The following is a 24,930-nucleotide window of genomic DNA, read 5'->3' on the forward strand; positions in this document are numbered from 1 at the left end:
GTTACCTTTTTGTTCAATTGGGAAAAGAGAATTTGCTTTAAGATAGCTGTAATTTTTATCAGCTAGTATGCTTGTGAGTAGCTTAAAAGTTGTTGGCAGGCAGGTTATTGGTCAGAAGTTTTCTGGGTTTGGACCTTTTTCTTTATATTTTATGATTAAAAACGTTTTTCATGCTGCGAGCCACTCTTCTTTGCTTTGTCCTTCTAAAACAGCATAAAATTGGTTAGCAAGTAAGATGTTAAATATTTCAACCAGTAGCCATTTAATTCATCCTTCTCGGGTGTTGACCAATTTTTTATCTTTTTAGCTTGCTTTTGAACCATTTCAATTGTTATTTTCAATCGGTCCATTTTTTGTTCTTGAGATTCGTTTGCAATTTGTTCAATCCACTTTGCCTTGTTATTGTGCCTTTTAGGATTGTCCCATAGATTTTTCCAAAATTTAAGTGTATTTTCTTTGTCTCTGGTATTTATATTGATATTTTCTTTAAGATTATCATTCCTGCAGCAATCAATTTTCTTGTAAAATTGGTGCTGATTTGCACGAAACATCGAATTTTGCTTGTACTATTCAATGCGTGCACTGTATCTTCTTATTTTAGCCGCAACTGCAACTATTTTTTGTTTCAGTTCCTCTAATACTTCATCAATAGGTCATGTTCAAGTATTATATCTCTTTATGAGATTATTTCTGATTTTCGCGTTTTTCAGCTTCTTTTCCTTAAGGTTTTTCAAATTGCTCACGTCTGCTCTGAGTTTAAGAATGTTATTCTCCAGTCAATGCTTCCATTTTGGTTCCTGAGCCTTACTGCTTTTGGGTTCACTAATCTTATATCCTAATTCAGATGTTATGACGTAGGCTATTGAGTACATAAGTTGATTCGTTTGTCCAATAGTTCCAGTAGGAATAGCCTTTGCAGCTTTATTGGCCTCTTGTAGGAGTTCCTTCAGTTTTGGTTGAGGTACATGCCTCAATACTGGAAGCCTAACTCGTTCCAGGTTGCTGTTCATTTGCTTGATAATTTATTTATATATGTATAAATATTTAGAAAGATATTTAATGACTAAAAAAACTGAAAATTAATTAAAAGCTTTAATGATAAAAAAACACAACTAGTTTCAGCTTTTTACAGATACCTGATGAAGGCTGTAAAGCCTTCATCAGGTATCTGTTTTAGGAAGAGGAAACAATAATAAAAACTGAAGATTCTAAAAAACTGAGAAGCACAGATAAATTGCAGTATATAATTGAAATAAAAAACGTATTAACATTCAAGTTGTTCTATTTTTACGTGCCATTGTTTGTTGTATGCGTGGTAGCAGACTCTCGAGAGTCTGTACTGAACGCCAGTACTGAATAACAGCAGTATGGCTATCAGGGATGTTATAGCTTAAATTGTTGTTTAAATGTTCAGGATTAAGGATGATCTCCCTGGATTCCACTATCTTTCTTTCAAATTCATCATGGCAGCAGAAAATGTTTTCAGATCTATCCCAGGAAATTGAGTGACCTTGAAAATCATCATGAGGATTGTTAGAGAAGAGAATATGGCTGGATAAGGCACCAGGATATTTCAGATTGTGATGCTTAGGCTTAGTATGGCTTATAAGAGATCGGATTTTTGGAAATGTAGTGAATAATGTCCTGATGTTGTACTTCTTAAGGACTTTAGCCAATTTTTGGAAGACCGAACTGATGTATGGGATTGAGATGCTACCTTTAAAATTGGTAGTTTCTGTATTGCAGTGCCTAATAGGATCTAAATGAATACTTTTTTTTTTTTTTTCACTACACTCTACACTATATGGGTAAGAATATATAGTATCTACTTTATATATATATTAAAGAATAAATATTTAATGACTTAAACCGAGATAAAATATGAAGTTTTAATGAAAATGATACAACTAGTTTCAGCCTTTTACAGCCTTCTTCAGATATCGGCAGAGTTACTGCTACGGGTTCTTGATGGGGTGGGCCTGTCACCAAAAGAACCTCTGCTGAGTTATGATTTAAATGATTCTTCGGGTCACTTGCTGAGAGTAGGGTGATTTTGGGGATATCCTGAGTTTTTGGAGAATTCTCTTTACTTATATAGTGTGGATGTATCTTCTAGAGAGTAGAGAGGTTCTGCTTGGTGGCAAATTTTTGCCTGTCACTGAATGAAACCACTATTGAGTGTGCCTGTCCTGGACTGATTCAGGTCAGGAGTAATGAGCTTTGTAGTGATCCTTTAGGGTCACTCAGAGAGATTTAGAGTGCTCTTGTGGTCACTCAGAGTTTTTGGAGAGGTATCCTCACACTTTAATATACCTTAACATGTTGACTGTCATGGCAATTTCCAGGATTTGGGTCTCAGAAGTCAATTTGATTTAATCATATCATATTATTCAAAACCCTAATTATAATGCATAGTAACCACCAAAAAACATACAGAATGTGTTTTTTTTTTTGAGAAAAAAAAAGGTCTCACGAGTTATCTCGTAGTTGGCATATGTAACAGAAAGTTCTTTGCAGTAGCCAACTATGAGTTAATTCGTACTTAGACACGCTTCGGCTTGTTGTTTTGCTAAAGCAGAGTTAGCAGTATGTGTGTAAATTCGTCAGTAGTGAATCAAACTTAGTCGAGTACATTACATTTACTTCTTTCTTGAGTATTTTGTTTTATAATTATTATTATAATATATATTTATAACCCCACAATATGGATAAGAAAAGACCACTGACTCAAGAAGAACTTGAATATTATGCTAATCTAAGTGAGTAAGAATTTGACGAATTTTATCCAAGAATGGTTACATCAGTAGCGATTATGAAGTTCTGAGGATTTGAGTGAGGACAGCAAAGATGAAGTCATCCCCAAGCCTGAAGATAATCCTGATATTTCCCAAGCAACAACATCAAATATGAATGATAATTTGTGGACCTAAATACAGCAAGATCCTGAACAATTTATTTTCCAAGAGAACGTTGGTTTGAAATTGGATACAACAGATTTTACAGTACAAACATTGGTGGACTTATTTTTTTCAGAAGCGTTTTTGTTTTAAAAAATATTACAAAAAATAAAATTGTTCTATTACTTTGTATTTGATTTTCACTGTATGAATACATTTTCTGTTCATGTATGCCAGCCTTGATTTTTTGTTCTCTTCCCAGAAGCCAACTATCCTTAGTTACGCTTATATACTACGAACAGGGCCAGATTTAGACTTGCTGAGGCCCTAAGCTATACAAAACCCAGAGGCCCCCTACTGTTTTAAATTACATTAGCTGGTCTCAGAAAAATTTAAAATATATATGCCTTTTTAATATATGAAAATTTTATTTGAGGCCCCAGCAGATTGCGAGGCACTAAGCTGTAGCTTTTTTAGCTTATACGTAAATCCAGCACTGACTGAATATACTCGCAGCTGCATGAAAAAGGCAAGTCCAGCAACTACGAGATAACTCATAGTCGGCTCTCTCGGCCAGATCGCTTACTACAAATTATCTCGTAGTTGGCAGCCAACGTGTTAATGAAGGTTAAAACTGGTGTGGGTAGTGGCCCTTTGTTATATCCCGGTTTTTCTTGTTGTTTTATCTTTAATTTCTTTACTTTACTTCCTTTTACTTTTAACATTAAACTTTGTATCTCTTACTATCAGACTTCGGTTGCCGACAAATTTGTATAGATTTAAGACTGCGCCAGCCGGCAACTGAATTCTGATACTCTATCTAAAATGCTTAAGGAAAATTATAGGGATCAAGATATATGCAGTCATGGTCCCTATTCACATATCACTACTGGTTTCCCCTTTAATGCATGGTACGAAATTTTCCAAACGGTAATTCAAATCCGCAGAAGATATGACAAACTCAATTGATTATGTAAAAAGAAACACATTTATTATTTCACAAAGACAAGTATACATGTTATTTTAAATTCTTAACCTTAAAAGAGTCTGGGTTCCCCTTACTTAATTAAACACATTTAAACTTCTGCACTATGATCTCTTACTGGGCATAAATTCCTCACTTCTGTACATATATCTATCCTCAGACTCTCACAATTAAGTTACTTGATAATATCATACATGAAACATTACATATAAACACTAGACAATTCAATAAATCTGACATGTAGCTCTCTAGGACAATAGTACTTATTTCTACTTAATTCTCTCCCCCAAAATATCTGTTAACACTTAACTACTTTCTGATCATATGACATTACTTTTCTTAAATCACTTAAACAGTTCGGAGCTCGGCCTCCTGCTCGGCTGGAGCCTAATATGTTTTCTTCTTAACAGTAGACACAAGTGTCCAAATTGCAGACTGTTCTTATGGCACAACACGTAAATGGCGTGTGTTCTTAAATTCTGTTTCTTTATTCCACGGATACTTTAATCCTACATTAATATAAGAAAATCTTCGCTTACCATTCTTGCTTTGACTAGGTATTCTGATCTGTTCACTGTACCTCCTCTGATGGCGGGCTTTGTTCCTTTGTTCTACACGAACCGAAAGCACTCATACATAGACTTGTACGCTGACATAGATTTCATCAGCGGCTCTTTCTCCTTATGTGTTTGAACACACTGTAGTTGCAGCTTTGACCGATGTAACGTGCATAGCAAGGGGAGATCCTTGCTACACGTGGCGGCAAGCTCTACATAGCCCTCCTACGGGAAACTTGGTGCCGACGAACCTCGGAGACGAGACACGAGCGATGGGAGGTAAGAGACAAGAGAAAAGAGAGGGATTCGAACTCCCACCGAAACTTTTATACTCCAGAACAGCTCCCTCACTCGGCAGTGTCGTCACACATATGGCGGCAGCCGATTGGATGCCGTGGCTACGAACTGTCTTTACATGCTTTAATACTCGTACTTAGCTTATACATATCTGTTTGATAATACTACATGACTTTCTACTTTAATTCATTCACAATTATTATCTCAACAAACATATGGGCTATCTTGACACTGTTTAGAATTTACGCATCTGGTTATTTACATTTTCTCAGGACATTATACGGTACACTTCCCATCAGGAGGCACAAGCATGTCCTTATCCCTTCCTTCTGAGGTAACGTAACGTTGGGTGGGAAAAAGGGATGACTCATCACTTTTTCCAACACAACACCCTTCCATAATGCATTGCATTTTACACATCTGCAAGGGTGTGTGCTTTGCATTATGGGATACTAAGGCAATTGATATTAAGTCATTAGCCTCTATATGCAAGTAGCCTAGTGCACTTAGAATAATGGATTAAACCAAGAAAACAATTTCTTGGCATCCTTAATTTCTACTGGAGGAAGTGGAGGAGGTAAGGGATCTTAGGGTAAGAGTAATGATAACTGTTTCAATACTGAGAGGACCTTTACCAATAGAGAAAACAGTGTGATGGTTTTTTATGTACTGCTTGGAAAGAAATCAGCAGACACCATAGTGTGAGGAACAAACAGCCATGCCACCCACATACTTTCCACAACCATATGATAGCAGTCAATGGGAATTTTGGACCATTCTTCCTATAGAACCTATGTCTACATGAACCAACTTTTATAAAAGTTGGTTTATGTAGACAGAAGTTAAAAGGGATCCACAAGATTAACATTTGATAAACTTAGGCCCCGTAAAAAATAGCTGTAATGGAACGTGTTTTATACATATTGAAACTTTCACACATGGAAAAAATAGTATAGATATATTTCATCCAACGTAACATCATCAATAGGATAAACCAGGAATGACAATCAAAACATGAAGCATATGCCTGCCAGCTTATGTCTTGGGTGCAGCTGAGGTGATAGGATAATACTATTAGAATACAAAGGAACAATTGTAAAAGTTGTGTAGATAAAAAAAGGGAAATAAAAATTTCATTTCATTTGTTTCCTTGAAACGTGAAATGCTACAAAATCATTCGAACCTTAACTGCTCTGACTGTATGCCAATCTCTGAGTTTTGGGAAGTGATTACTATTCATTATGCATGATTGTTTATTTTTTTTATGTTATTTTATTTTTTATCTACACAACTTTTGCAATTGTTCCTCTGAACTGTATTGATGTAATCCTATCACCTCACCTGCAACCAAGACACATACGCTAGTAGGCACGTATTTCATGACTCATTCTTATGATTTAAGTTTTGAAAGTAGTTATTTGTCTGTCTCACTTTTCTTGACTGGTTCCCATGTTAGTCGATCTCTGGCACAGGCAAGCAGGTTTTTTCTCTTGTAAACTTGGGATTTTTGTCTCATAAACTCAAGAAAATTTACTGTCGAACCCACACTATTTTCAGACATTAAAAATATCATGTTAGGCTTAGGAACCACAAGATGGTAGCTCTTGTTAGCCATCTCTTCACTGCATGTGATTAAATTAGTGATAGCCTTGGGCCAGCTATCTCTGATTGGTATAAATTTAGTTTAATCCTTTATCCAAGTGTAAGCAAACAAAGTTTGCACCTGAAGATACTTCAGGTGCAAACTTTGTTTGCTTACACTTGGATAAAGGATTAAACTAAATTTAATGTAGTCTAACCAAGTGGGGAAAAATCTTCCAATATCTCTGATTGGCTACCACTGGATATTGAACTGCTTACTCAGTCTCCAAAAGTTAGATAGGGCTAAATGGCTTCGCCTACTCCCTATATTGGAAGAAAATGGCATTAGCTGATTTTTTTTTTTTCCCAGCCTCTACCAGCAGCCCCACATCCAACTTGTGCTCCAACAGGGAGACAAAGGTCAGCCATCTATCGTCCCATTGCTCTTACCTCAGTACCTTCAAAAGTGATGGTGAAAATTATCAACAACTATCTTCTTCTGCTTCATTTCCTGGAGACTCATCAGTTAATTAGCAATTACCAATATGGACTTCACCATTCTCATTCTACAGTTGACCTCCTAGCTAATCTCACTTATCTTTGGAGTCAGGCCATAGAAAGATTTGGAGAAACTCATGTTATCACTCTAGATATTTCTACGGTATTTTTGACCGAGGCCTCCTGAACAAACTACCATGTTATGGTCTTCCTTCTACACTCTGTGATTGGACTGCCAGCTTCCTCACTGGTCATTCATTGTGTGTCATGGTGGATGGCTTTCTCTCATCTAATTTCCCCACCAATGCTGGAGTATACCTCAGAGTTCTGTGCTCTCACCTACACTCTTCCTCCTTTACATCATTGACTTCCTTTCTTTGACTTCAAATCTCATTCACAGCTTCACTGTTGACAGTAATCTTCATTCCTCTTCATCATTCGATAAAGCCTGCAGTACCTTAATGTAAGATGCCTCAAGATCTTCCATAACCAGTGACTTGAACACTGGCAACTTCCTCAACATCCTGAAATGGGGGGAAGATAAGTTAGTAAATTTCAATGCCAAAAAACCCAAGTGTCTCTCATTACCTGCAAGAAAAATCCTACCTCATTCCCCCCCCCCTCACTTTTCATGATGTTCTAGTTTCCTTTCAAGATCAACTTTTCTCTTCTTGGGTTGACTGTCACATCCAGTTTATCCTGGCACTAACGTAGCCTCCTTAGCCTCTAAAAAACTTGGTGTTCTTTTCTGTTCTAAACAATACTTCTCTTCCTCTCAAGTCTACAAGTCTCAGATCTGTTCAACTTTGGAGTACTGTTCCCACATTTGGGGTGGAGTATCCAACAGATCTCTAAGAATTCTTGACGATATTCAGAAGAGGGCAATCCACTTAGTAGACAACCCTCCCCTCACAGATTTCCTTTAGTTACTTTATCATAGGCACTTTATTTCAGCTCTGTGCCTTTTTATAGATTCTTTTATGGATATTGCTCTTCTGAATTGGCTGCTACCATTCCTCCTTTCTTCTAATGAGGTAAGAAACTAGAGCAGCCACTGGGCAACACCATATACTGTCCAGCTCTGAGCACACCGTAATAACATCTCATCAGCATCCTTCATTCTATCCATCTCTATTCTGTTGAATAATCACCTCATACTATTTTTTCCACCGAGTAGAACCTCCCACTCTTTAAGAAACATAATAGGCTACATATCTCCTTAATCACTTGCTCACCCATGGCATAATAGTGTTATAGGTTTTGTGACCTTTTATATCTGGGATTAACATAATAAAATTTAGTTAATTGTTATCCTAAGATGATTATTTTTTCCTATTCAAGAAAAATATAATGGATAATAGGCATTTAAGATCCATACCATATTAAACAAATGCCTTATAAGTGTTTTCCTGCTTGTGAAAAATCCTTATTTGATGTAACAAAATGGATATTATTTTTGAAATAACTCTAGCAAACTCAGCCATTGTAAATTCTATGGATGTAAATCTCATTTGACAAGTTTCAGATACTAGGCCTTGAGTAATTGTTAAAATATTGCAATTTATAATTGAAGCTTGTTAAAATTACCATATGTTTTTTTTTTTTTTTTTTTTCCTTTTTCTCTACCAGAACATTACCAGAACTACACATGGAAAAGGTTGCAGTTCAATTAAAAAAGTTCAAAATCCAGGCTCTTCTTGTTGTTGGTGGATTTGAGGTCTGCAAGTACTAATTTTAGCACGTTTCTAATTGATTTTATTTTCTTTAATTCTTATAAAAGATCTGTTCAAAATATTAATTAAATAAAAAAATAAAGGAAAAGACCTAAAGTTTTGAAAATATATTTAGATTGAGATAAATCCCCTTGAAAGTAAATTTGAGGTAGATATCCTTTAAAGGAGAGTTGAATGTGCATGACCGTATTCAATTCCTATCCATTTCAGAAGCATTTAAAATTATGGTATTTTTAAAATTTCCTGTGCAGTTTGTTTAATTGTGCTACTGTCATAAAATCTCTTATATTTAGGTTCATTTAATTTGATTGATAAAATAAAAAAAGTCACATCTGGCAAGTATAGGAAGTATTGCATTGTTAGACACTAATTTGGCCAAAAATATCTGCATAAGATGGACTGTGTGTGCCATATTGTACAGCTGTAATGAGTTTTTATTCATGAGATAGTCATTGTAGAGAGAATTTCCAAATACAGTGGTACCTTGAGATAAGAGTGCCCTAACGTACGAGTTTTTTGAGATACGAGCCATCACTAGGTCGATTTTTTGCCTTGAGATACGAGCCTACTTCGGTGACATCACAACCACCACTCTGCTCAGATTCCCCAGTTTTGCGTGTCGTTCAGTTCACGTTTGCCTCACCGCAGAAGCATTTCTGTCATGTTGAGTTTTAATTTTGTGTTTTTTTTTTTTTTTGTATGTACAGTTATTTAACTAATTTTTTTCGTATAACCATGAGTCCAAAGAAGGTGAGTGTAAAGAACAGTGGTGAGAAAAGGAAAAAGGTGATATCCATGGAATTAAAGTGTGAGATAATAGACAAACATGAGCAAGGCGTAAGAGTAATAGACTTGGCAACGCAGTACGATCGCACTACTTCTACGATATGTATTATTTTGAAGCAGAAGGACTCGATAAAGGCTATAACTCCAGCTAAGGGTGTTAAAATTATTTCAAAGCTACGCAACTCTGTTCATGAAAAGATGGAGAACCTGCTGATTTTTTGGTTGACAGGGAAGCAGCTTGCAGGAGACACTATGACTGAGACTATAATTTGCGAGACGGCACAAGCCAATTATGCAGATTTGCTGCAGCAGAGACCCCAGATGCTTCAGCACAGGAGGCTTCACAAGAGCAGTTCAAAGCCAGTCGTGGGTGGTTCAAAAATTTCCGAAAAAGGACCGGCATTCACTCCGTTGTCAGACATGGTGAGGCAGCGAGCTCTGATTCTAAGGCAGCTGAGGAATTTGTAAAAATTCCTCAGCTGCCTTAGAATTTGTAAAAGCTGAGGATAGATCCCCAAACAAGTTTTCAACTGTGACGAGACAGGGCTCTTCTGGAAGAAGATGCCAAGCAAAACTTACATAACGGCAGAAGAAAAGAAGATGCCAGGTCACAAGTTCATGAAGGATAGGTTGACCCTCGCACTGTGAATGCGAGTGGCGATTGCAAGATCAAGCCGCTGCTCGTATACCACTCAGAAAACCCCAGAGCCTTCAAGACACATAAGGTTTTAAAAGAAAAACTGCAGGTTATGTGGAGGGCAAACCCAAAGGCGTGGGTCACCAGGCAGTTTTTTGTGCAGTGGATCAACTTGGTCTTTGGTCCTGCCATCAATGACTTACCCCTGCAAGCCCTTCTTGTCCTTCACAATGCTCCTGCCCACCCACCAAACCTTGAGGACAACATCCTCGAGGAGTTCAGCTTTATAAAGGTTTTCTACTTTCCACCTAACGCCACCCCTATCCTACAGCCTATGGACCAACAGGAATCTCCAATTTCAAGAAACTTTTTACCAAACATATGTTCCGACGCTGCTTTGAGGTTACGGAGAGCACAAACCTCACCCTTCGAGAGTTCTGGAAGGACCACTACAACATTGTCATATGCCTCAAAATCATTGATATGGCCTGGCAGGGTGTTACAAAAAGGACCTTGACCTCTGCATGGAAAAAGCTGTTTCTTGAGGCTGTGGCTGAAGGGACTTTGAAGGATTTAGATCTGAACAGGAAGTGCTGGAGGAGATTGTGTCCCTCTGAAAGTCCATGGGCCTGGAGGTGGATGAGGGAGACATTGAAGACCTTGTCGCCTCACATTCTGAGGAACTGACGACAGAGGAGTTGACGGACCTACACACGCAACAACATACGGAGGTTCTGCAGGAGATTGGTACAACTGCAGAAGAGATTATCTCTTCAAGTGAGATAAAGAAAGTGTTGGCAATGTGGGAAAAAGTTTCGGACTTTATTGAAAAGAAACACCCTGAAAAAGTTGCAACTGGTTGTGCAGTGGCGCTATTTAATGACACTTGCCTCATTTCAGAAACATTCTAAAAGGGAGGAAGAAACAAAGCTCCTGGACAGGAGCTTTGTTTCTTCCTCCCTTTTTTTTATTGAAATGCCCTGCAGATGAAGGTGACGAAAGCATGGCAAAAAAGAAAAAAACTAGTGAAGAAGAAAATTAAGTTAAGAAAAAGTGAAATGAAAGAAAAAATTAATACCATACGCTAATTGGCTCTGCCAACATCTGTTTATTTCTTTAGATTCTCTTTTACATGTATGTATGTACAGTATTTGGTTTTATTTTGTTTGTATACAATATTTGTTCATTATAAATACATTATTATAAAAAAATTGGAGTGGTTTTTGGGTGGCTGGTACGAATTAATCTCATTTTAATTAATTTCAATGGGGAAAATTGATTTGAGATACGAGCATTTTGACTTATGAATACCACTGTATAAATATTAGTGATTTGACCTTATTGAACGTACTAACAATCTTTGTGATCAAAGAAAATAATTACATTACCTAGGTTTCTGCATATTTGCTGCCTCAATGCTATACATATTAATCCTTGTTTCAGATACCATCATACCAATTTTTTCACAGATTGTACTCCCATTTCTTAGGCTTCATAAACTGTTGAGTAGTGCCAATACTGATGAGCATTGTTTGAAAGTGTACATTGAGTAAGATGTGACCTTATTTACAGAGACGGTGATTTCTCGAGACAGTTATGCATATACTTCATTCACCATGTACCATAGAAATAGTCAGTCTTGATGTTGTTGTTTTTTATCCAGTCTCATGTGTTTGTTTTATTTTGTAGTGTGTTTACCAATTTTTGTAATTTATCAAGGCATTTTTCCATCTATATGGTCATTAAAATAATAATATAAAATAAAATTCAGTAACTCTCCAACCACTAATTATTATTATTATTATTATATGAGTGTCTCTGTAGAGTCAAGACACATCATTGGAAATCCATGCTAATCTAATTATTTAAACAATACCTATCATATCTCTCTGTGAACTTATTCACCATCCAGGCACTCACAACTACCTCTGGTAAACCATTTCATTCAATTGCCCCAAGCAAAAAATCTAGTCTGGACACTTTTAGTCACCACACTTCTACACAACTTCCAGGGGTGACCCCCTTGTTCTCTTAATACTCGTAATGTACTGAAAATTTTCTTTTGTGTCAATCTTTTAAAATCCCTTTAGCAACTTAGGAGTCTCTATCATGACCCCCTCTCTGCCTGTTAACTAGCCTCTGCAACCTACAATCTTCAGTCTATCCTAACAGAGAGTATTCCACCACCTCTCACAGCTTGGTCACTCATCTCTGAATCCTCTTCACCACCTCCCATCCTCGAATAAATTCAAATGATCAAATCTGCACACAGTAGTGAAGATGCAGCTGAATCATAGCCTTATAATGAGGAATAATAAGGCTATGATTCAGCTGCATCTTCACCTAATTTGTTTGTTAGCATGTTTTTCAGCATCCAAATAATCCTATGCACTATTTTGCCAAATTTTGCAATGTTCCATCTAAACTTCAACTATCTGTCCACCATTACCCAAAAATGTGCTTAGCCTCATCATTTTCTTGCAATCCAGTACAATCAATGTGATACATAGTATGTTGCCTTTTCAACTTGAAGTGAATAACCTTACATTTTGCAACATTATCCTTCACTCACAATGCCAGTTTATTTAAATCATCTTTCAAGATGATTTATCAACCGTCATCTCCCCAGTTTTGCATCATCAGCAAACAGCTGAATATCCACCTCTTAAATTGATCCCTATATCATTAATATAGAAATTAAATAGTAATGGCCCTAGTAAGAACCTAGAGGCACTCCATTGGTCACCCTCATTTCACTCCACCATACGCTTAAGCTCTCTGATGTCTCAGCTCCCTCCCCCCAATCCATGCAACAGCTTCATATCCATTCTTATTTGCTCCACCTTATGTAATAGTTTTCAGTGTGATATTCTGTCAAATGCATTTGCAAAGTCTAGCAGTATCATGGTGTATCAATTTCCTTATCTAACTCTGCTTTAACTCTGTTATAAAATGTAAGTAAATTAAAGGCATGACCTACTTTTCAAACCAGAACTGCCCACTGTAGATTATTGCATTCTATCTACCCATTGCTGGATATTACATCTTTTCCAATAACTTAACCATCACTCCTGAGATATTAATTAGTCTATACTTCTGTCTAGGAGTCACCTTTATGTAATGGAGCCATCTTATGCTTCCACTCCCTTGGAACCTTTCAAGCTCCAAGACATATTAAACAACTTCATCAGAGGCACTGCCAATTCACTTGCACATTTGTGTAGCACATGGGCTGACATGAGAGCTAGTTCCACTGTTGTAAATATCACTTTGATATTTTTCAGTATGCTGAACACTTCCTGTTTTCTCTCCACCTGAATTCTCTAGGAGTCAAAATCTGCAGAATCTCGACATCTGGATGATAGATCTTTTCAGAGTTATCATTTAGGAATCCAACTATTTTGTCTGCTTCTGTTTCCTTCCTTCCATCAGCATTGGTCATTCTTCCTCTTACCCACTACATAGTAAAAAAAACTCTTAGATTTATTTTGGCCTGCTTAGCTAATTTTCTCTTACAATCTGATTTAGCTTTTACTACCATACTAGTCACTCTTCTTGCTTGCACTTTGCATTAGTCATGCATATGCTGATTACCTTTTTCTACATATTTCCTCTTTTTTTAGCTCTTGCTTGATATCTCTACTCATCCACTTAATCCCCACTTGGTTTATCTTCTTGACCACAGGTAGCATGCAGTCTGGTACTGCTTCTCTCAAACAATTCCTGACTTCTTCCCATGCACTACTGACTATCTTTCCTTGTACCATCTTAGGCTATGGCAGTCCTTCAAGTTGACTCTTAAGTATGTCATAATTACCAGTTTTTATAGCTCAATATAAACCTTTTCTTGACAGATAATTCCACATACTTACAACCTCCCAAAGCAAGACTGCATAGTCACTTTCTCCAATTGGAAGTAGCATCTACTTCGGTTAGAGATACATCTTTTGGTACTCTTACCAGATCTAGCACTTTCAAACTCCTGATCCTCTTCATAACATGCTTTTTTAGGTAATTATCCCTTAGTAACTTTCTCTTCCATCTTGCCATGTCCCTTTCCTCTCTCCAGTCTGTGTCTTTCATAGTTGAAGTTCCCCAATAATTGCTTGGTATACAATCATTTTGTTAATCTGATGATGCATGGCATCCATGTCTTCCTGTGGATCCTCCGGTCTATAGCAGCAACTAACAATATATTTTGTCATTTTGGCCTGTATCCCCTGTATACATTATGATATATATAGATATGCTGATTGGTCAGTAATTCGCTACATCAGTCTTGTAGCCTCCTTTATGCAATGGAACTATTTTACCCCCCTTGGGACTAACCCAGAGCTGAGACTTAGATTAAACAATGTAGTCAAAAGCACTGACCGTTCCCTAGCACCTTTACATAAAACTCGAGCTGGTGTACCATCTAATCCCATAGCTGTATTCACATTGAGGGTTCTGTAATATGCTATGCACCTCCATTTCATTTACCCAGTTCCCACATAATTCTTTGCCTCTCTCATTACTGCAATATTTCCACCTGGATGATATACTCTTGCAAAGTGTTCACTTAGTAATTCTATTATTTCAATTGATTCAGTTACCTCCCTACCATTGAAATTCATTAAAATCATTTTGTCATAAACATCCTTCTTTTTACTTATATCGAAAGAACTGTTTGGGATTATTTTGATTTGTACTGCTAATTTCCTTTCACACTCTGCTTTCGCCTTCCTTACCACACTGGGTTACCCTTCTGGCCTGTGCTTTGTACTGCTCATGTGCCAGCTGGTCACCTTTCTCCTTGAATTCCCTCCACAGTTTTTTCTTTCTTTGTACCTCCAGCTTAATGGTGATATTCATCCATTTAACTCCTACTTGATTTACCTCCTGATTCTAGGTATGCAGTCAGGCATTACTTCCCTCAAACACTCATTTACCACTTACCATGCACTCTAAACATCCAGCCCCTGCAGTTTCACATACCATGGCACTGATCTAAGCAATATCCTAAGCTTGTATCACTACAGGTTTTTTTTTTTTTTAATTTTTATTTCGTATGATGATGCAACAGCCATGAGCCCCTTTTACAGGGAAGGTATGGCACCATCACAATTCCCCCCCCCTCTATTTTATCTGGGCTCAGGACCGGTATAGCTGACAAATAAGGCCTGTGGCTGGGAGGGACTGTTTCTTAAGTATTCCTGACCGTAATCCGTGTGTGTTCACAAGGCTGGTTTGCTGTTCTGGGAGACGAAGAACCAGAGTTTCCGGGTGGAAAATAACCCCTACCTCCATATGAGATCAGCTAACTAGCCTTTGGTCAAAAGAGACCAGATAAAGGTTCCTCGTGTCACAGATGGGAATCGAACCCAGGTAGCTCCGACCAGAGGGCTTTGTCTATACTGACTGAGCTACAGAGGCTCATTACTACGGTGATACACGCTTAGGAGATTGTTTGGATCATTGTCCTGTAATTCTATATGCCCCTTCTTAACCAAAAATTCCATACATTTAGCCACTTCCCAGGTCAACACCATATGATCACTCTCACCAATTTGTGGCAACTTGGTCATATTGGTTATAGACAAATTCTCTGATGCAGTTACTAGATCTAGCATTCTCTTAAGACAAAGACTGGTCTTAAGATTTAAAAATGACTGAACATGTGAGTGGGAGCTCTTATGTTTTTGCACTACTGCTGTTAAATTATTAAGATTAGAATATCCATGCCTATTCCAAATGCTTTTCTCTCTGAAGAATAATAAACAAGGCCAACAAAAATTCTTGACCACACTTTACATCTAGTAATCCATTCTACTGCATTGTATTGTGAAATAGAGAAGTGTCTCATGTACTCAGTTTTTGCAGTTTTTGTTATAAATTTATGGAAAATGGTATATTAAAAACTTGTCTATAGTATATATAAAAATTTGACTACCATGTCAGTTCACACTTCACTGACACAAAACAGATGAAACTCAGAAAACAAAAACAGTAACTCATGACAAATGACGACATTCGGTTGGATTGGTTGACACAATCACCAATCAACAGCCACTGATTTCTAGATGCTGTTGTCTCATCACTCAACTTGCCTTGCCTTCTGATCAGTTTAAAATCACTGGAACGCTAAGAATTTGACCTGCTGCAGAGTCTGTACATCTGATTAAAGGGCTGAAAGGTGTATGTATTTTGAACACACAGACTCAGGCTATTAATGCAAATGTGATGCTATGTTTATGCATTGAAAAGTGTCCTCTTCTTGAAGCATTAGTATGTTATATTTAATTTTAGGAATCGCATGAAGCCAGGAAACAATGAGAGGGATTTTTAATGGGAATAAATGCAAAAATATAATATCAGTGATGCACGTATTGATATTTCATGGATGTGAACCACATACTTAGCACACCCGGAATATTTGTCCCTGATATATACTTATATGAGCCTCCTTAATTGATGAAAGTTTTTTCACTTGGCTATGCTACCAATTTGGTTTAAATCCTTTATCCAAGTGTAAGCAAACAAAGTTTGCACCTGAAGTTTTTTCAGAACTGGGGCAACACGTGGTAAAGTTGGAATAAGCTCTGATCACTTGCCTCAGTATCTCCCATAATGCAAAGCACATCTCCTTGCAGACATGTATAATGCTATGCATTAAGGGAAGGGCCGCTACCCAGGCCGGTTTCGACCTTTATTGAGGTCTCATCAGTGGGAGCCAGACCCAGAGGTGGTGATCCTAAGGTGGAAGTAATGCAGAAGTCATATCACCATATACCAGTTGCCAAATGGTGTCAATACCTTATTATTAAACTTCTCTTCCTGAAAATACTTCAGGTGCAAACTTTGTTTGCTTACTTGGATAAAGGATTAAACCAAATATATACTTGGTATAATATGAGCCTCCTTAGTTCAGTCAGTATAGACGAAGCCCTTTGGTCAGAAAGACTTGGGTTCGATTCTCATCCACAATGTGAGGAACCTTTATCTGGTCTCTTTCAACTAAAGGTGAGTTAGCTGATCTCATACAGAGGTGTAGGGTTTTTTATTCCCCCCCCCCCATGAACACACATGGATTTACAGCCATGAATACTTACAGCCAGCCATATGACTCATTTGCCAGTTATATACAGGTTCCAAGCAAGGATAAAATATGGGAGGTTGGGGGGAAAAGCAATGGTGAACTACCCTAAAAAAATAATATCACCAGAACACTTTGTGGCAAGAAACACATACCTACAAAGTTACCAAGGGTTGGACATGACTAAATGGTTAAATCATCATATATGTATGTGCATATATATATATATATGTGTGTGGTGATCAGCTTTTACTCGGTTGTTGTACATTTGAAAAAAAAAAAATATAGATTTAATGACTATAAAACCGAGATAACATATAAAGATTTTAATGATAAATACTACTAGTTTCGGCATATAGCAGCCTTCTTCAGGTATTTATAAAGGAATACTAATAAACATTGAATTATCTAAACAAACTGGAAATTACAGGTACAAATTGCCTCACATAATCGATACATAAAAACATTGTATTTTTTCAAGTTGTTCCAACTGGCGTGCCATTGTTTATTGCAATTGTGCGTGCAGGTTCACGTGAACGCCAATATTGAATAACTGCAGCATGGCTATCTGGGATGTTATAACTTAAATTGTTGTTTAAGTGGACCGGGTTCAGCAGGATTTCCCTTGATTCTACAATTTTCCTCTCAAACTCATCATCACAGCGAAAGATATTTTCTGATCTATTCCAGCAAACGGAGTGGCTTTGTTGGTCATCATTAGGATTATTTGAAAAAAGAACATGACTGGATAACGCAGTTGCATGAGATCTTTTGTAAGAGATGTCTCTCTTATGCTCTTCTATCCGTTGTTCAATAGATTTGTTTGTTTGCCCAAAGTATGGGATATTGCAATTGCACCACAATTTATATACTCCAGGGTACTTAAGGTTGTGATGAGTAGGTTTTGGATGGCTGATTAGAGAACGGATTTTAGGAAGTGTGGTGAAGAAGGTTCTGATATTATATTTTTTAAGGACTTTAGCTATTTTTTGGAGACTGCTAATGTATGGAATGGAGATGCTACCTTTAAAATTAATAGTCTCTGTTGTGCACTGCCTAGGAGGATCCAGAAGAAATTTCTTAATTGTTTTTTCAGAGTATCCATTTTGTTTAAAAATAAGAGTGAGGTGATTCATTTCTTTTTGTAGTTCATCTTGTTCATTTAAGAGAGAACGTGCTCTGTGTCCTAAGGTAGATATAGTTCCAAGTTTTTGTGGTGGAAAATGATGAGAAAGATTATGCAGATATCTATTGGTATGCGTAGGTTTTTTGTACATAGAGATTTTTAATCTTTCAGAGCATCGTGTAAGCATAACATCCAAGAAAGGTAAGGAGTTATTATTTTCTAGATCAGCAGTAAATTTTATATTAGGATGTTGGATGTTTAGATGACGAAGAAAATCTGTGAGAGATGTGTGCCCGTGATTCCAAATAATGAATATATCATCAACATATCTTTTCCAAACTTTTGGTTTAAATGAGAAGGAAGATATGGCTTTCTTTTCAAAATCTTCAAGGAAGACGTTAGCTAGCACTGGGGACAAAGGATTGCCCATTGCCAGGCCTTGTTTTTGTTGGTAAATGGAGTCCTGATATCTGAAGTAACCAGAATGAATGCAATGTTTTAATAAAGTGAACATTTTTTTGGATAATTTGTCCTGTAGTAATGTAAGTACCTCGTCCGTAGGAACGTTAGTAAATAAAGATATAATGTCAAAACTAGCTAGAATGTCATTTTCATCGATGGGAATATCTTTAATATGAGAAACAAAATCTGTGGTGTTTTTGATGAAAGATGAAGATTTATTGGAGAAACACTTGAGGTACTTTGCTAAATATTTTGAAAGTTTATATGTAGGTGAATCAATTCCTTCCACAATTAGCACAGTCTCCAAAAAAATAGCTAAAGTCCTTAAAAAATATAATATCAGAACCTTCTTCACCACACTTCCTAAAATCCGTTCTCTAATCAGCCATCCAAAACTTACTCATCACAACCTTAAGTACCCTGGAGTATATAAATTGTGGTGCAATTGCAATATCCCATACTTTGGGCAAACAAACAAATCTATTGAACAACGGATAGAAGAGCATAAGAGAGACATCTCTTACAAAAGATCTCATGCAACTGCGTTATCCAGTCATGTTCTTTTTTCAAATAATCCTAATGATGACCAACAAAGCCACTCCGTTTGCTGGAATAGATCAGAAAATATCTTTCGCTGTGATGATGAGTTTGAGAGGAAAATTGTAGAATCAAGGGAAATCCTGCTGAACCCGGTCCACTTAAACAACAATTTAAGTTATAACATCCCAGATAGCCATGCTGCAGTTATTCAATATTGGCGTTCACGTGAACCTGCACGCACAATTGCAATAAACAATGGCACGCCAGTTGGAACAACTTGAAAAAATACAATGTTTTTATGTATCGATTATGTGAGGCAATTTGTACCTGTAATTTCCAGTTTGTTTAGATAATTCAATGTTTATTAGTATTCCTTGAAGATACCTGAAGAAGGCTGCTATATGCCGAAACTAGTAGTATTTATCATTAAAATCTTTATATGTTATCTCGGTTTTATAGTCATTAAATCTATATTTTTTTTTCATATATATATATATATATATATATTTTTTTTTTTTTTTTCCCTCCCACTTAGGCATATCATGCTGTTTTGCAAATGGCAGAAAGCAGGCATAAATTTCCAGAACTTTGCATACCAATGTGTGTCATTCCAGCAACAATAAGTAATAACGTGCCTGGCACAGATTTTACTCTTGGCACTGATACAGCACTCAATGAAATTACAGAGGTAAAGTTACATTTTGATGTTATTAATTTAAAGATATATTTTATTTTTTGCATTTCTCTTTCATATCTTTGTGTGTATTTATTTATTTATTTATTTATTTATTATTATTATTATTATTATTATTAAGAGAGACCTCCAGGGAGTCAGGAACTCATCGAGGGAGGCCACATACTACACGCACCAGCCATCATACTTATTCTTGAATTCATTCACATTGCTTGCACCCCCAACATCCAATGGCAATCCATTCCAATCATGCGCCACCCTATGAGAGAAAAAAAAACTAATCCTCACCCCCTTCTTATCGGCATTCATTCTCAGCTTCCAAGGATGCCCTCTTGTCCTTTCCCCACCCTCAATTAATTGAAAAATCCCATCAACTGAAAACCTGTATGATCCTTTCAGAAGCTTGTCTCAATCATATCACCCCTCTTTCTCCTGTTTGCTAGTGTCTGCAGTCTACAAATTCTCAACCTGTCTTTATAATCAGTATTCCACAATCCTGATATAATTTTTAACGTTCTCCTTCACACTCTCTCTCTCTCTCTCTCTCCCCGCTATATCAGAATCACAACGGAAACCTGGAGACCAGACCTGTGCACAATAGTCCAAGCGAGGACTTATCAAGGCCTGGTAAAGAGGCAAAATGATATCCTTATCTTTTAGATGTGAACATTTCATATGAAGGTAGGGGGTTTTTTCATCTGGAAAATCGGGCTTTTCTTCCCTCAGAACAGGCAAACCAGCCCATGAACACACACGGATTTACAGTCAATAAAAAAATACATACTTAATCCCTCACTAGGTGGGCTCAACCAGTTCTAAGAGACGGTTGAGAAAAAGGCGATAACCCCACATGAATAAATAAGTTGGTTTCTTAGTTTTCCTCCTGTGTATATTCAAGAGAATAAAGGAGGAGGCTAAAACTGTAGTGGTTTTTGTCCATAAATGATAATAACTGTTATCTTATACACTCATGAGCAGTTGAATTAGAGATACCTGCCTAGTAGCAGATAGTACCCCCCCTTTCACCTTGATGATGGTGGCGATGCGGCATGGCAATGGAAGTGTTGGGCAGCCAAACTGATCCATGACCGCTGCATAGCCTCTCACAATGCACGGAAATTGGTCGGAGCAGGATCCAGGGTGTGTATATATCTCTCTCTCAACAGAATCCTAGATGTGTTCAATAGGATTGAGGTCAGGGGGCAGGCCAAGCATCCTCATGTCTGTGGAGTGTTCATCCACCCACTTGGCCACAATTTGGGAGTTGTGGGCCTGTGCATTGTCTTGCTGTAGGTGCAGAAATGGGTGCACATGATCTGACAGCAGATCCCTGTCTCGTTCGCCAGTGAGGGAATATGGTAGATGTACCAGGGGGACCCATTTCATCACTCTCTCATCACACCCATTTCATCACCTCATATGGGCACATGAACAGCCACATGCGAGGATACTACCACCACCGGCCTGAGCTGTACCCTGCTGGCACGAGGGATCCATCACTTCGTGTGCTTGGCTATGCACTCATACCCTGCCATCGGCATGTACCAATGTGTACCTTGACTCATCTGTCCAGGTGACTTTTTCCATGCGTCGAGGGTCCAATGGCGGTGTTCCTGTGCCCATGCTAATCGTTGTGCCTTGTGATGTGTAGTGAACAGAGGTACCCTAGTTGGGCGGTGGCTTCTGTACCCCATAGCAAGGAGATGCTTCTGGTTAGTTAGAATGGTGTGGCTGTTCACATGTCGTTGTTGTCCAGCATTGAATTGGTGAGTGATCTGCAGCATGGTGGCCCATCTATTCACTGTTACCATCCGAGCTAGCCGACAGCATTCCCTGTCATCGACACATTGTACACCACAGCAGTTTCCCCTGGCAGCTGTGGTTTTACCCGATTCCATGTACTCATGGTACACTCTTGATACAGTGGCCCATGAAAAGCCCAGTGTCTGCATGACTTTGGAGACAGTGCCCCATACATCTGGCTCCGACTATCTGACCGCAAATAGAATTCGCTGAGATCTTCAGTCTTCCCCATTCTGTGCTCGACTATTATTCAGACGGTTCAGTACAAGGTCTGACGACATCCCCGTCACACGCCATGTAGCACTATTCCATTCGCAGGGGCAACCACAGCACCATTTCGTCAACATGACAGGTATCTCTAATTCAACTGCTCATGAGTGTATAATTATTGAAAGGAAGCTGTATAGAAAAGTGTCTTTCATGCTGTTTGAAATTGTGATTTGAAAAATATATTGGTGCTTACATAGTTAAATTATATCGATGTTATGTTGTATATGTTTCTTGTATATTAAATATATTTTTCTTTAGGTTGCAAAGATGTCTTACTTAACAAGTTAATGATTAATTGTTCACTTTAGAAGATAAAGATGTATATGTAAAGTTATATTTTTAAGAAGGGTAAAAGAAATAGAAGAAGGGTTACTGCTAATGACATCATCTGATTTGTGTCCATTTAGGGTAGAAACTCACAAAAAGCATTAACAGTAATATAAAGTCCCAGCAGCAGTTGAAGGCTAGTTGAAGCTAATAGAATGAAATATGTGATAGGATGTTGCCAGGACCTGGTTCAGCTACTAGGGACAATGAAATGCATCAAAATACCCTGATAGGTACTAAACAAGTAATCATTATGGGTGACTTAAATTATCCAAACATTGATTACAAAGAAGAGAAATCTCATGATAAGAATAAAGAAGAATTTATTGAGCTGTTGTGAGACAGCAGCTCACGACAGCATGTGAAAGAAGATCAAAGAGTGTTAGATTTGATCTATAGCATCAGAAGGTGTCTCAGTTAAGACAACTAGTGACAAAAATGAGATCATTTTTGTCACTAGTTAGTGACAGTGCTCATGCTGTACTGTCCTGAGAAGTACCTAGTTAACTATATGAATGTTCCGATTAGGACAGGTTACATTATTCCATGGACCAGGTCCATGGAATCAGAGATTCATCGTGGGAGGTACATGTTATTACACACAAAGTTCATTCAGTCGTGTCTTAAACTGATTCAATGTGGTCTACATTTACAACACACATACTCAAGTAATGCATTCCACTCAACAACCACTCTCCATACAAAGAACCTTCTCCTCACTCATCTACTCACACCCTCCTTATACTATTTCCAGGGATAACCTCTTGCCGTATACCTGTCTCTAATTCTATGAAAAATTTCTTCCATGTCAACCTGATAAAAACTCCTGACTAACTTATATGTCTCAATCATATCCCCCCCCCCTCCTCCTATTCACAAGGCTTTGCAGTTTAAATTCTTTCAATCTGTCTTCGTGCTTGACATTCCAGAGCTCACTGACCACCTTTGTGAATTTTCTGTAGACTGTTTCTAACATATCCTCATCACCATGAAAACACAGTTTTCATGGTGATGAGGATCTGTGCACAATAATCCATATGAGGCTTGATCCAGACCTTATATAGTGGAATCATGACCTCTTAATTTCTGTACGTCAGCGTCTTCCTCATCATTGCCACTATCCAATGTGACGACTTCACAACTTGTGCAATGTAGCCCATGAATTTCAGGTCCTTGTCCACCACCACTTCCAGATCTCTCATCTGCTCCTCCTTTAAAGTTTTCCCGCCAAGTGTATACTTTGCATTCCATTGTTGCTTACCAAGTTTCAAAACTTAAAACTTTACACTTTGCAACATTGAACTGACAGTTCCACTTTCCTGACCATTCATACATTCTATTCAAGAGATTCTGTAAAGCTATAACATCTGCTTGACTGATCGCTCTTCCCAATTTTGCATCATCTGCAAATAGTTGCATATCACCAGTTATACTCATCCTGATATCATTGATATACGAATTAAACAACAATGGCCCCAATACAGCCAGCAGTCGGCACTCCAACTCTCTAGTCTGTTATCTGATCCCATTTTTTTCAGTTTATTTAACAGCTTGTCATGTGTGGCAGTCTATCAAAAGCTTTTGTAAAATCCAAGTATACCAATGTATATGCATCCCTCCCTCCCTCTCTCTCTCTCTCTCTCTCTCTTGTCGAAGACATTTGTTGCCTTGTTATAATACATACGTTGGTAAAACATGATCTCCCTTTAACAAACCCATGCTGAAAACCACAGAGAATACTGCTGTTATCAACCTATTTCTGTATCCTAGTTCTCACCAATCTCTCCACTGTCTTAACCACAACTCCAAATATGCAGATTGGCCTATAATTTATGATCACAGCCTTATCATCATCTTTATGTAGTGTTGCAATTTAACCCTCCTTCCACTCTTTTGGAACATGTGCTGTTGTAAGACTTTTAAACAGACATTCCGTCATTTCGCTGGAACATTCCTTTAAGACATGTGGTGATAGGGAATCAAATCATATCACCTTATTGACATCAAGGTGATGTCAATAAGGTGATACGATTGTGCCAATTTATTTCCTCATATACCTTCTGCTCCTTCATGATTAAGCCATCCTCTCCTATGTCCTATACACTTGAGTTTTTCATTATTTCACTCTGATGCAGATGAAACACCCTTATATATTATTCACTGATACCTGAATGATGTTTTCTACAGCAGTTACCATGTTATCATTTTCATCCATTAACATCATCTTACCATAATCATTCTTCTTTATATTTACCACGTATCCGAAATGCTCTCTAAAAATGCTCTCTAGCATTTTTCTTAGCCTGATTTGCTGATTTCTACTCATACTGTAGTTTTGCAGTTCTTACCAATTGAGTCACCTTCCTGGCCTACATTTTATACTCCTCATTCAGTTGATTGCTACCATTATTCATCTTGTGTTGTCTCCACAGTATCCTCTTCTTCCAAATTTCATTAATCCCTTTATTCATCTATTTTACACCTACGTTAATTGAGTCTTTCAACCACACCTCATTCTGTGCCATAGTTTCAAGCTCTCTCCTAAGCTTTTCATAATCTCCAGCCTTGTAATTCCACATATATCCTTTCCTCACATAAGTCTTCATATAGCTAGTCACAATCCAGGTAATGACTTCATGATCGCTCTCACCAACTGGAGGAA

At 37.6% G+C, this 24,930-nt stretch overlaps 1 protein-coding gene across 1 annotated transcript in view; it reads left to right on the top strand.

Moving 5' to 3' along the window:
- Positions 1–24,930, top strand: part of LOC150107472 (ATP-dependent 6-phosphofructokinase-like) — a 443,838-nt gene that overhangs the window by 344,226 nt on the left and 74,682 nt on the right. Inside the window, exons 15-16 of the mRNA XM_090391320.1 lie at positions 8,445–8,532; positions 19,710–19,862. Of these exons, the coding sequence (XP_090247446.1) occupies positions 8,445–8,532; positions 19,710–19,862 (241 nt within the window). The remainder of the gene's footprint in view (positions 1–8,444; positions 8,533–19,709; positions 19,863–24,930) is intronic.

Source organism: Typopeltis vanoorti, chromosome 4 (genome assembly GCF_054136105.1).
Source record: "Typopeltis vanoorti isolate ZY-2024b chromosome 4, IOZ_Tvanoo_1.0, whole genome shotgun sequence".
Lineage (NCBI taxonomy): Eukaryota > Metazoa > Arthropoda > Arachnida > Uropygi > Thelyphonidae > Typopeltis > Typopeltis vanoorti.